General features: G+C 38.4%; 2 protein-coding genes across 5 annotated transcripts; both read right to left on the bottom strand.

Moving 5' to 3' along the window:
• Positions 1-109: 109 nt before the first annotated feature.
• On the bottom strand, positions 110-8,653 carry LOC103975645 (uncharacterized). Its single transcript, XM_065139673.1, has 14 exons — positions 8,519-8,653; positions 8,246-8,371; positions 5,423-5,499; positions 5,191-5,333; positions 4,927-4,996; positions 4,527-4,610; positions 3,689-3,805; positions 2,806-3,193; positions 2,316-2,718; positions 1,980-2,079; positions 1,818-1,877; positions 1,658-1,744; positions 869-997; positions 110-666 (listed from the first exon to the last, which is right to left on the bottom strand). Exons 4-14 carry the CDS (start codon positions 5,307-5,309, stop codon positions 355-357), a joined length of 1,869 nt encoding a protein of 622 aa, XP_064995745.1. The 5' UTR covers positions 5,310-5,333; positions 5,423-5,499; positions 8,246-8,371; positions 8,519-8,653; the 3' UTR covers positions 110-354.
• Positions 8,644-12,217, bottom strand: LOC103975646 (uncharacterized). 4 transcript variants are annotated; one of them, XM_065139674.1, is made up of 3 exons: positions 12,088-12,217; positions 10,712-11,387; positions 8,644-8,850 (listed from the first exon to the last, which is right to left on the bottom strand). In XM_065139674.1, exons 2-3 carry the CDS (start codon positions 11,363-11,365, stop codon positions 8,659-8,661), a joined length of 846 nt encoding a protein of 281 aa, XP_064995746.1. In that variant the 5' UTR covers positions 11,366-11,387; positions 12,088-12,217; the 3' UTR covers positions 8,644-8,658. The 4 variants fall into 4 exon arrangements, with proteins under 4 accessions (XP_064995746.1, XP_064995747.1, XP_064995748.1 ...); XM_065139675.1 differs by having other exon boundaries at positions 8,784-8,843; XM_065139676.1 differs by lacking the exon at positions 8,644-8,850 and adding an exon at positions 9,006-9,431.
• Positions 12,218-12,712: the final 495 nt, after the last annotated feature.

The raw sequence follows: 12,712 nt of genomic DNA, 5'->3' as shown, positions 1-12,712 counted from the left end.
GATTTTAGTATATTATGCTACAATTCTCCTAATCAACACCATCCATCGTCACCGACATCTATGCCTTCTTCTTCCGGGCCTAAACAGTAGTGATGATCACATGAGAAGATGTAAAACTCCAACATTTCTTGAAACTAATCAGTCCAATCTATGCAATTTCCTCAAAAGAAAAAAAGAAAGGCAAACTCACTAGACCTTGTTGATCAAGGTTCATTTGGACTGTACATACACATGTAAATTACATTGCAACCTCCATATACAAATTTGCCAACTCCTTTTTCCTGTGAAGAAGAAACAAAGTAATGGAACCATCAGCTCACTCATGGCAGCCAAATCTGATTATTAAGTCTCTTTCTATCTGCTGTAACTTGTCAATTCTTTTGAGAGCAGGTATCTGAAACTGAAGATGTGGGGAACCCACTCGATGGTCTTCTTGGATCTGCCATTTTGGCATCTCTGCATGGCCATCCTAAGAGTCTCAGGAAGGTAACACTGAACCATGTCCACCAATCTTTGAGAGCTTAGTTTTGAGTCCTTGGCATATGAATCTATGAGCTTTGGAAGAAGGATCTTCTGTTCCTTCCAAATACCAACGGTGGCACGAATGTAATCTTCCTTTGCTGATTCTAGCTGCTGGAACAATCGATCTGAATAATAGATTCGAACCTGAGGAACACAAACACGATGCAGCCGTTTCAGAATGATTGAAGTTTACAGAGGATATCGAGTTTCTAATCGGACTTCACAGAACACCAGCTTTGTTACTTCTCACTCGGCAGTAACTAGACCACAATGAAACTTGCAGTGCCACAGAGAGAGAGAGAGAGAGAGAGAGAGAGAGAGAGAGTAATGCAATTAGGGAGTTTACCGCGGGATCAGAATGGCTGCCTGAACAAAGTGCAAAGTGTAGAAGAGGTTCTGGTTGTTCAATTGCGTAGGATTTCCATTGGACTCCAGCCTTGTGCTTCAACCTTGGATAGAGCAATGTCCGAAGCCACTGCAAGCAATGAAGAGCACTCTGATAAGCTTTGTGCCAGAATGTTAATGTACAGGAAAGCAATTCAAATGACTCAGAATTCTTAGACCAGTCTTATATGTGTTCTTTTAGAGGATATGTTTCAGATTGATCACAGAACTAATTCCTGAAACATTTTGGGTCATTGTACTGATAGGTGAATCTTTGCATTTACTTCTGCATATACACATACATATGCTTTGACTCCCTCACTTGACCTTGCAGATTACTACATTATAGTTAAATTTCTTTCTCTTTCTTTGTTCTCTGTACCAATTCATTTTCACATATTTTCAGCATAAGTGAGTCAGATTGAGATCTCAATTTATGTGATCAGTTCTCTGTTTTCATAAACATAAAGATCCTTTTTCCTTCTTCGGTGCACATGTTCATAATATATACGGTTCCAAAATTTTACATGCCTGTAACTGTTTTGACACATTTGACAGATGAAGAATGGTGGATTTAGGTGAATAATCATGTCATTATGTTTTATCAAGGAAGACGAAGATATGGAAGTGAGAACATGATTTGTTAAAACTATCTTGCAATGCCTTGGCGAATCCCTGTAATGACATAAACCTAATCTTTTTCTTGATCATAGCGGGAAGGAAAATAAAGACAAAAAAATATGAGCCTTACCTGCCCAGTATAGTGTGTCCTGCACCCAAGAATATAAGTTTGTATCATAGCTGCATTTACAGAACGACCACCTATGGAGCACATAGCCTGGAATAAAGCAATAACATGTTGGAAATGTATGTTAATTTCTCATTTTGATCAAGCAAAAATGATAATGTACCTTGATCGACAAAGAAGTCTTTTTCGCATTCCCCTCGGGAATTCCATATTCGACGTATGCCTAAGGAGCACAAAAGTCAATTTATATGGTGCAAAATATATTCTTCAACTAGGAGTAATTATCTGGAGAACATGAATTAGCTCTGGTGAAAAAAAAAATTACATGCATGATTATAGCATTGTGTATGTTTATCCAAAAGGCAAGCTTTTCATCATTTTTCAACTTCCTTGGATCAACTATCTCCAACCGATGAAGGATTAACCTGTCAAAAGATTTCAATTTAATGTTATGCTTCAGCTATCGAAGAATAAGAAAGATCATAAGAATAAGAACAATTTGACAAATATTTGTTTCAACTTTGTCGAAATTTTTATGCAGTACAGAAGGTCAGCATAGTGCTAATGAGAAACGAAGTGCAGATAAATAACAGTGCTTGATGATTGACATGATTTGAAGCTGGATCAACAGAAACGTATCCTATCAGATCAATTTACTCACTTGTAGTTATGTAGCATGTCTTCAACATCCCTCAGTCTTTGACGGTCTCTACGAATAAGAGGCACCTCCACCATTGCGTTGTATGGTCCACTGAATTCTTTCAGTCCTTCAACTTGAAAAGGATTTATCAAGCGAGAATCTAGATTAGATTCCCTTTTATAACCAGGACTCCACAATTCTCCGGGATAGTGGGGAGATAGTGCACTCATAGATGAGGAGGACGTAGCCGGAGAAGATGAAAAGCCATGAAAAACCAAAGGAGGGTCAACAAGTTTGCAATAAACAGCACCCATTAATCTAACCATGTCTTCCGAAAGTCTATTAGGAGACTCTGGAACATCATCAGTGATACCAGTCTCAAGATATTCGGCTAAGCTGATCACCCCAGAATTAACATTTTGTTCTTCCTGGTCAATGGCAATTCGAGACAAATATAATGAAAAAGAAAGACAAAAGTCAGATCTGATAAAAGTTAAAGCTTGAAATCTACTTGCCTTGAGAAAAGACAAAGGTTGAGAATGGAATGAGTGAAGAGCTCTAGCTAGACTTTCTTGTGAGGGTGAAATCCTAGCAGAACAAGTTGCACGGTAAGAAAGAGAAGAATGGCTGCGACGAATGCCAGGACCTAATAGAGTTTCCTGGCACTTGATTTCACAACCTTCATTAACCAAGTCGGCAGTCCATTTCTGAGGCAGCTCTGTCTGACTAGATTGCACTCTTGAGTTTCCTCTATTAGATGAGATTCTGAGTTTTGCAGATTCGTGGAGCAACTCAGGTTTGGAATTCAATGCCTTGCGATAAAGTGATAACAGATACTGCTCTAGTTGCATAACCTCTAATTCCAATACAGCTATCTCCCTTATCAGTTCCTTTGTAGGCTGAGAACGCAAGAAAGTAATATTAGCTATATCGGCAAATGGTAAATATATCAAGTATGCAAGAAAATTTTCACCTAAAATATTGAACTTTTACACAAATCAGCTATTCTTAAGTCTATATTCAGTAGTCATTAAATAAGTCATGGATGAACCTTAACCATCACTCTCGAAATAACATATCAATAGGTATCAAAATGATGAAAATAAAGTATACTACATAATGCACAAAAGAAGTATTTACAAAGTTTCCTGCTTTGTGAGTCATTCATAGTGTAAGAAGCAAAACACAGTTTACTGAAATTTAGGTATATTAGGGATATTTGAAGCACCCACCAATATATTTGTGTGTGTGTGTGTGTGTGTGTATATATATATCAAGTTGTTTAGTGTGATTAATACTGTTTAATGGCTAGAAAGATCATAATTTCACAATTTCAATAGCAATTAGTAGAAAAGAAAAACAGCAGTGGGCAGGGAAATAGAAAAAGGAACTACCTTTGGCACTGATCTTTCATTTGAGGAGCAAACTGCAGAAGAGCCAAATCCCATTGCCTTTTCTAAAGCACATCGCATCATCATTTGATCTTGTAGCCGCTTCTCAAGCTGCAGAATCTGCAGCATATTATAACAAGTAGGGATTAGTTACTAAAATACATATTATTTGGACTTGACCACCACAATCCTTGTAGAAATTTTGAAATACCATAAACTGGTCATAAAGTAAATTTTCAGGATCCTTATAGTGCTCAAGATGTGCTTCCCGTATTATAACAAGAAATAAGAAAGGAAACAAAAATCTTCTATATTCAGCAATGTATAAGTTACCAAGAAGAATATTAGACTATAAAAAAACAAATGGACACTGATCAAAGAGCAGATTAGTAGTTTGCCATTTGTAATGCAGGCTACTAAACCCTTTCTCTGATAATTTTTTTCCTGAGGTACCATTTGTAGTACCTGCAGAAAGCCTGGAACATGAACTCTGATGTAAAAATCTTTAATTACACTTACAAGTGGGTTTTTGTTTAGTAAACAAGAAGTAATTATCCTCTTTTGAGAAGTCAATGATTAGCAAATTCATCAAACAAAAAGCCAATAAAGATGCTGAAATCAAATAAATATACCAGAATTTCATGCCATGGCTAAATATCATTAAACATCCAATGATTGATGTTCATATTTCATTTGCTTCACAAGTAAATTTATATGCATTTGTATCAAGCTTCAGTAGTCAAATTGTAACTGGAATCAAAGAAGGGTATAAATCAGCATATAATTTGTGTGACAACTCGGATAAAATTCATCAAGCCACTTGAAACCAGATCTAAAGTACCTCATACTTCAATGAATTTCGGACACTAGCTTCAGGCAATGGCTTATTTCTGATCTCACTGTCACCGGTAGACTCTCCAATGACCTTCAATTCAAAAGAACACTGATAAGTGCTTCCTTAATGAAACAGATGAAAGATAGCTGTCTTTACTCTGCTGATTGCATAGCTTACATGCCAAAAGAGTTCAGAAGCACAGTAAAAATGCAACATAAATGTCATCTGATTGTTCCAGAAAGCAAGATTGACATATGGATCATAACCAAAAAAAGCCAAATATTCAACATGAGAGATCTCAAGAAATTAGAGCATAAATATACAGAAAAACAAAGAAATCCACAAAAGCTTAAACTTTATTTCAAGTTCCGGAAACTGAAAGCACCGGACAAAGATGAGCTTGTACCGGCTTAGCATGGTGGATTGATCCAGGCAGAGTCTCCAATTCAACTTCTCTGTTTCTCTGGTAGGATTCACTGACATTAAAGACCAGCAATGATAAGCAAACATAGGTTAGGAAATGAATGTCATAGCTTTCCTATAGAAAGAACACTACTTCCACTTATCTCTAGCAGTAATATAACTTAAACTTTCCAAAAAATCTGTGGCTTTCTTCATTAGCAAATGGCAGATAGACAGTAACAGTACTACTGGGAAGGAGATCAGCTACCTCTTGGAGCGCTTGTGCCTTGAAGATATCTTGTCCACTCGAAGCATTTTCTCCAAAAAATAACTTTGGCATTTCGCATCCTGCATTTGGATATTGTAACATTTCCCCTCGAATTCCATAAGCACACAGATCGGTGGAAGCAGCTGAAACATCAGTGGACCTTTGATCAGGAAGAAGTCACATCATAATCGTATCAATAACCGGGATTCTTCAGAGAAAGAAGAACACTTGCCTCAAAGGTTGCTGAGATGAACAATGGCCAAACGAGTCTTCAGATCTCTACAGCTCCCACCAAGTAGATCAGTCTTCCTAGTGTGAAGTGCAACATGCAGTACAATCCAAGCAATCAGACAACCAATATGTAAGGTTCTAAGCCTAAGACAGGAAGAGTCCAACTCTGCCTATGAGTGCTTAGAGGACCACCAAACACACAACCAGAGGCATTGACCTTTGACATCCTCTCTTGGGTGGTTCACCTTTCTGGTTTACCTCTCAAGAAATCAGAACACAAGTGGTGGAACTTTTCCTGAAAGTCATACAACATCATTAACCATCCGAAAAGTTTTACTGCTCACTATCAAGATTATTATTTCAATTAAAATTCGCTTCGCTTGATGAAGTTTAAGATGCTTTGTTCTTTTTGTTTTGTGGTTTTGATATGCATGGTACCAAATCAAGTTTTAGCCACTGCTGGTTTCACAGTAATTGGAGCATAATAATAATGATAACAATGGATGATGGATCGGAGACAAGAAAAACTAAGCCTCGAGCAAGGAATCTCAGCAGAAAGGACAAGGAGGTTTTTGTCCAGAGAATGTAAAGAGCTTTTGGAAGGTGAAAACTAGCGACGAGCAAGCCTCGAAAGGGAGGAAAGTGAGGGATAAAGTGGCATTGGGTACCTAAATGAAGCTGGCCCCTGTTGTGGTCTTTCTCTTGTTAAGGTCCAGTTATCTCAAAAGAAGCTCGAGATACTTGTGATGTCTTCTGTTTCATACATCTTAATGTTTGTCAAAGAATCAGCTTGTTTCTTCTTCAATGATGTGGATGGGTTTGGCAGTTTCTAGCACCAGCAGGAGACAATGTGAGCAAGGTGGTCAGTCAGCACCACTCACCTGCCCTCCCTCTTTTTTCTCCTGTGACAGGAAAAAGCTTGACCTTTTCTGAAGTCCCAGTGGGGTGGGCAGAAGAAAGAAGGCAAAAGTCTCACTTTCAGAGTCTCTGGCTCTGCAACTTGGAGAGTTTTCTATGGCAGCCAGAGTAGGCTCCAGGAGTGGAAGATGACCTGATCCTTTTCCTGCTACTACTGCTGTTATCCTGCAAAGAATGTTGGCAGTGTGAAGCGTCGTTCTTCCTCACCGCTTGCAGCAGGTGAACACGGTGCTGCTGTTCTGCAGATCTCCGAGGTTGGGGTGGAGATGCACCAAAACAACTGCTAGGTCGAAGGTAAAAGAACATAGGCGTCGTTTCATATGATGCAAGGGAGACGGTAGAGTCTCTCAAACGCCAAAACACACATGGAGGAGGAGGTCTTTGTTAGGTGAGCTTTCAGGAATAAGAGCCGAGAAGATACTGTTCATGTGTTGAATCATGCAACACTCTGCGATCGAAGGTCAAACGCCGGCAGAGCTCCAAGACAAATGTTGGAGTTAGCGTGCATGAGCTCAAGTAGCAGCCTTTTTGTCCGTATCAGCTACACGTAATAACTCTACTCTTTAGAAAAGAAGAGATGACCAATTACATGGGGTGAGGTATGCAGAAAATTATTGGGAAGAAGAGATGACCAATTAGCTATCAAAAGCTTATCCTTGAAAACATACAGCCATGAGAAAACGTATGCATGATTTTAAGGAATAAGATTCATATGAGATGCACATGAACACCGAATCACTGAACCCAATGAATCAATACTTTATATTTCTTTTGAGCCCAATGGAGAGTAGTATTACATTACCCTAAGTTGACTTTGAACAATGGCCATCAAGGGTTCAGTTCAAGATATTTTTCCTCAATTTGAGGCTCATTTTATTTTATACACGCAATAGTCGAGGCTTCATATCAGGAAATTTATAAGGCACAGTAATCATGAGACGAGCTGCAAAGGGTGAGCATGAATCTTTTGAGGAGAAGTTTTGCATAGAGATGATACCTGGAAAGCCACATTTTAGTGGCAAAACTTAAGGTTGTCTGGTGCTTTGTTTTCCGCTTAAAGTTTATGACAGAATGATCTAATTTGGATTAATTATGTATTACCTCATATAATTAATTATTTATAATATTTTGATATCTATATTTTAAAAAATTATATTGATATATTTGTAATTACGAAAGTAAAACATCGAGATCTATTTATCATAATGATATCAATTTTACTAACGAAAATATGAAAAACAAAAGACAGTAAAATAATTTTATGTTCTAATTAGTGATAATGGATGACAACAATGACGATGCCATTGGGAGCCGCGAGTAGTTGTTGTGAATGAGGAGAGCAAGGACAAGAGGTGAGGATTACTCTGCAGATGTTGATGTCGACACAGTTGTCGAGCTATTCTTTCGTCGCTTGACATTTACATCGATAACCTTTTTATCACTCGATAACTATGTTAATGTTGACGTAGATGTAAAGGATCCTCATCTCTCATCGCTATTCTCTTCATCCACAACAGCGACCCAGATCACCCAGCGCTATCACTATCTGTCATTTTCAAGTAAAATATTAAAATTATTATTATTTTATTTATTTTCATATTTTCATCAGTAAAATCGATATGTTTGAATAAATGAACATAGATATATTAACTATAAATATGTTAATATAATTTTTTAAAATATAAAAAATCGAGATAATAACTATATAAGGCAAAGTATAATTAGCATATTAATCTCCAACTCCTTTCAACCCACCACAATCCAGCTGAAGCACACATTTGTATTGATGCTGGTACGGAGATGGAACCTTTGAGTTCATCTCTCTCTCTCTCTCTATCTATTTTTTTCTGAACAAAGTAGTAAAAGAATACAGAAATTGGAAGTAAAAAGGCATTCTAATGGTTACCTCTCTGGTTGAGTTTTGGTGTCAAGGCCAATAATCAGCGCAGATCGATACCTTTTGCTTCGCATCCGATCCCAAATCCTCGAAGAATTTGTCCACATTTCTGTCGTCTTCATCGTCCTTAAAACCCTAGTGATTTTGATCCAACCAAGATCGACCATCAATATGAAATAGATGAATGTTGAATCTAATAGATGTGAAAATAGTGCATTATGCATCAAAGGCTAAGCTCCCACACGAACAAGAGGATAAAAGAAGGGAAGAAAGGATTTGTACTTGGGTATCACAAACATGGATGAAAATCCAATAGCCCGGCAATCATAGATGTCAGTCAAACCTGCATCATCTCCCACATTTGTGTCAAGATATTCTGATGATTGATACATTGTTGTGCAATTGGTAAGAATGAATTTGATTCAAATAAAAAAAAGGAGGCAAAAAGCAACTTCCAGCAGCTGCCACAGTAGTGGTTGATTATAGGAGAGGTGGAGTGGCGATGAAGCAGTGCATCCATGGAACTCAAGTCTTCGATGTAATTCCACCATCCATGGCTGGCTCAACAAGCTGACATGTAGATCTCCAATGGAGAAGACATCATCATCTGTAAACTAAAAAGCAGAACAAGATTCTGACTTCTGGTTCTCCTCTCCAGATTCTTTTAATAGTTTTCAATGTTTTGGTGTCTTCAAATTCAACAATATAAAAGCTGAATGCTTGCAGGAAAGAAAACAACAAAAGAAGAGAATAACCTGAAACATGCAACTGTGAAAGGGTTCCTAGCTTACTAGAATGCATAGATAGAACTTACATCTGAGGGCAACAAAGCACATTCCTGCATCAATAAATTTTTCTTCTGTTTACACAGATCCTCACAATTGCTTCAAGCAATTAGCAGCAGTAGATCATCACTTACTATATACAACAGCAGCAAATCCAATGACAGCCTACAAGAATACCAAGTCTAACCCTCTTTAACCTTGTTTGGTCCATAACATCTGGGTTAAACCAAAGAATATAAACCGATAACCACCTAATTTAACACTTTTCAACCTTGAATCACGCACTTCCTGAAAGACTACAAGATACACATTAACAAGAGAAAGAAGGGAGAACAGAAGTTTAAGCTGTTCAAACCTCAAAGAGACTAATAAGCAACTACAGGAGCTTTTCTTCATACATGACATGGTTCCTGTTAAGTATGAAAAGGGGGAACAGAAGGCATGAGAATGGTCAATCACATATCTGATATATCTTTTTAAGCATCAGAATAAATTAGAAACAGGCGAGCGATCACTTACACAGCAAATAAGCCTTGAATCTCTTAGAATAAAAAGCTACAATGATCTTCATTTATTCGCATTTGCTTAAAATTCTTATCTTTCTTTTGCTAGTTCACCTTTTTATGCTTTTATCTTCTGAAGCTGATTATTGTTCTAACAGTCTGGTAAGTTGACCATGCAAGCATTCGCATTAAGAATAATACAATGAAGGGTAGCGTCCTACTCGTAGGAGAACCATGGCACAATGGTAAAATTACCTTACATCGACTCTCTCTAGACCTCGTGCACAGGGTTCATGTTTTTTTCTTATTCTTAACATAGTGATATGCTTGATGAGGAATTGATACAATTAAAGACTTAGATTTAATGGGACTGTAAAAGGATATAATTATTGTGTGTATGTGCTCTATAGATGTGCACAATAAATGTTATTAAAAGTCTACCATTTGGATGAAGATTTTTTTTTTAGTTTCCTACATTGAAGAAAGCAATAGTTGCTCCAAGCCCTATTTCCTTTACCTTATATTCTTGTTTATTCCATTATTTTATAATCTCTAACTCTTCCTTATTGCCGTGTACTAAGTACATCTTTATATCATTAACCCTCTCCTCAACTAGATACTTGCCAAGCTATGACAGAGATTTGTGATCATATTCAGATCTCTACAGAACCACTAACTCTACAGAAATAAACCAGACGATGACCATGATTTGCGAGAACTGTGACGTACATGAAAATTTTGCCTAATTTATTATCTAAACAAGTGAAAGCAAAAAAATAATATTGAACTAGCCACTAGAATGAACACAAAATCAACTATAGTCTTTATAAAAGTAGCACAATCTCGTGGAAGTCAATCCATCAGTACATGTCCAATTATCAAATTAAGAACAATGTAACACAGCCTAGGTAAACATGTTACCGTTTAACAACCGATAATAGCACTCTAAAATCGTGGTTTTGTTACTACATCCCAATGACAACAATTTTCAATAGGACATTTCATCAACAATTTAACATGAACGTAAACGCCAACTAACATTGTAAATTTTACGACCACAGAGCAAGTGGGCAACAATGGCAGTACTTCAATGCACGCAGCATGTTTACATGAAATACGACTCATCTATCAATATCAGCAAGATGACTATTACAAACTGCCTAAAACCAAACAAGGCTGGCGATTACCAGAGCACCAACAAGAAGTAACAGTGCCTTCAGATATACATCAGCCTGTTGTCCATGTTGCACATGCCGCGGGAATCCGTGAACATGCCCACCATGAAATGCATTGCCATACCCATAGGGGAACCCTGCACCGGGACCGTAGGCAGTCGCATCAGGAATTCCATGAACCTGAAAGCTCAGAAGTGGGAACAAGCCACCAATAGCTGCAGAGAACGTGAAGTTCCCGAATCTCGTGCTAGCGACAGGGGCTCCACCCATGAACCATGGGTTAGCATGATGGAAATTGTTCGGGTCCGGCGGGGGTGCTGTCGCTGGCCTCTGCCCAGCTGGGCGATGGGGAATGTTCATGCCCGGCATGGACTTGGACCGTGGATCTGTAGAGTTCTTCCCCCGGCCATAAAGAGGAACTAACTTCTCTTCTTCGACGATGGCCTTGCAAACAGGGCATTCAGAAGACTGGGCATGGCCATGGAGCCATTTGTATAGGCAGGGCCAGCAAAAGAGGTGACCACAGAGGGTGACCACCGGATCCTGGGCCAGCTCGAAGCAGATGTTACATTCAAAGCTGCCAGCATCATTGTTGCTACTGCTTTCCCCGAACGAAGAGTTCTGAGGATCTCTACCGGACGATGACTCCCCAAACCCACTGGCCATCTGGTTGAAGTTGCAAAAGAAGCTTGCAACAGAAGACGGAAGAAAGGCGTCAAAACCACGTTCCGTGGATAAATCTAACTAAAAAACCTCAAAATTTTAACATTTACATTCAAGAATCAGTTTAGATAAACAAAAACCACAAAGAAAGAAATAAAAACCCTAAATCCGGTTAGTGGCACGATAGGCAATGGAAAACCCCAGGCATACACCAACATGCAAAGATGACCGATAAATATGAAGAATTTATAACACCAACGACTAAAAATTAAGTATCAAACCCTGATAAGACACCAGAAAAAAAAAAAAAAAAAAAAAACCAAGTTCGATTTAACCAACAAGAAAGAATCCTAAACCCAATTGGCGGCATCAATGGATACCCTCAGAGCTTTGTTCAACAAAATATGCGAAGGATATTCAGAGATTTGGATGATCTGGCATCCAACAATGATCACGAAATACAAAGAATTAGCAACACAAAAGGACCGATGATCACGAACCAATATCGACGTATCGGGAATTAGAACACAACGAATCCAAAGAAAAGCTCTTAAAGATCGGAAAAAAAAAAAGATGGAAGGCATCCATCATTCTAGGGTTCAAATCAAGAACGAAGAAACGATTTAGAACCGTGGTAAGGGGGCAAGGATGAAACCTATGTCGAATAAAATCCACACGGGAAACAAACGCTTGATCGAATTCAAGAGAGGGGAACAGATCAGTACCTGAATCGAGCGACGAAAGCTGCGGGAAGAGTCGGCGAGGGATCGGAAAGGTTGCGAATTAGAAAGAAGACGGAAGGAACAAAAGAAGGGGGGCGACGGGCCGACGCGGCCACCAACCAGGTGGGGAGGAAGCTTCCAGATCTTATCACCGAATTCGGATCTTATTCTAATGGGTTTCGGATCCACCAACGGCCCTCAAACCAACGAAATAGCTGTGCGTCACCGTAGCGGATCTTGTCAAAGCCCAGATTCCATCCGGCCCGGGCACAATTTTAATCTGCATAAATATTATTCAAATTAGATAATTGAATATATATATATATATATATATATATATATATAAGCAAATACTATATCAAGCCCAGATGTAACCACCACGTATGTTCATATGCGTTGAATGTGATTGAGAATATTGTAGGCAAGTGGAGACACTATTTTTAAAGCATTTTTTGCAATGGTATAACGCAAAGCAAGTTCATTATGATATACATTCTTTACTACTATAATTACTGTTTGTATAAAGTCAACGATCGTAGCTTAGGAGTTCGCTGACAATTGAGTACATGTCCAATGGGAACAAGTTTTTCGTACGTGGTATTTGGAGCTTTGTCATGAGAAAAGTTGT

This window comes from Musa acuminata, chromosome BXJ3-2, assembly GCF_036884655.1.
Source record: "Musa acuminata AAA Group cultivar baxijiao chromosome BXJ3-2, Cavendish_Baxijiao_AAA, whole genome shotgun sequence".
NCBI classification, from domain to species: Eukaryota; Viridiplantae; Streptophyta; class Magnoliopsida; order Zingiberales; family Musaceae; genus Musa; species Musa acuminata.
Note: the sequence above shows the minus strand (reverse complement) of the source record. Positions and strands in the feature narration are given on the sequence as shown.

What these genes read in the sequence shown, in the direction of transcription:
- LOC103975645 (XM_065139673.1), bottom strand. Translation starts at nt 5,309, where the DNA reads ATGGAATTCGAGGGGAAATGTTACAATATCCAAATGCAGGATGCGAAA. An exon ending in GAAATTCATTGAAGTATGAG is followed by an intron (nt 3,806 to 4,526) that starts GTACTTTAGATC and finishes AATATGCTGCAG; the next exon opens with ATTCTGCAGCTTGAGAAGCG. An exon ending in ACAATGCTATAATCATGCAT is followed by an intron (nt 1,878 to 1,979) that starts GTAATTTTTTTT and finishes TGTGCTCCTTAG; the next exon opens with GCATACGTCGAATATGGAAT.
- LOC103975646 (XM_065139674.1), bottom strand. Translation starts at nt 11,365, where the DNA reads ATGGCCAGTGGGTTTGGGGAGTCATCGTCCGGTAGAGATCCTCAGAAC. An exon ending in TACTTCTTGTTGGTGCTCTG is followed by an intron (nt 8,851 to 10,711) that starts GTAATCGCCAGC and finishes TCTGCTTTTTAG; the next exon opens with TTTACAGATGATGATGTCTT.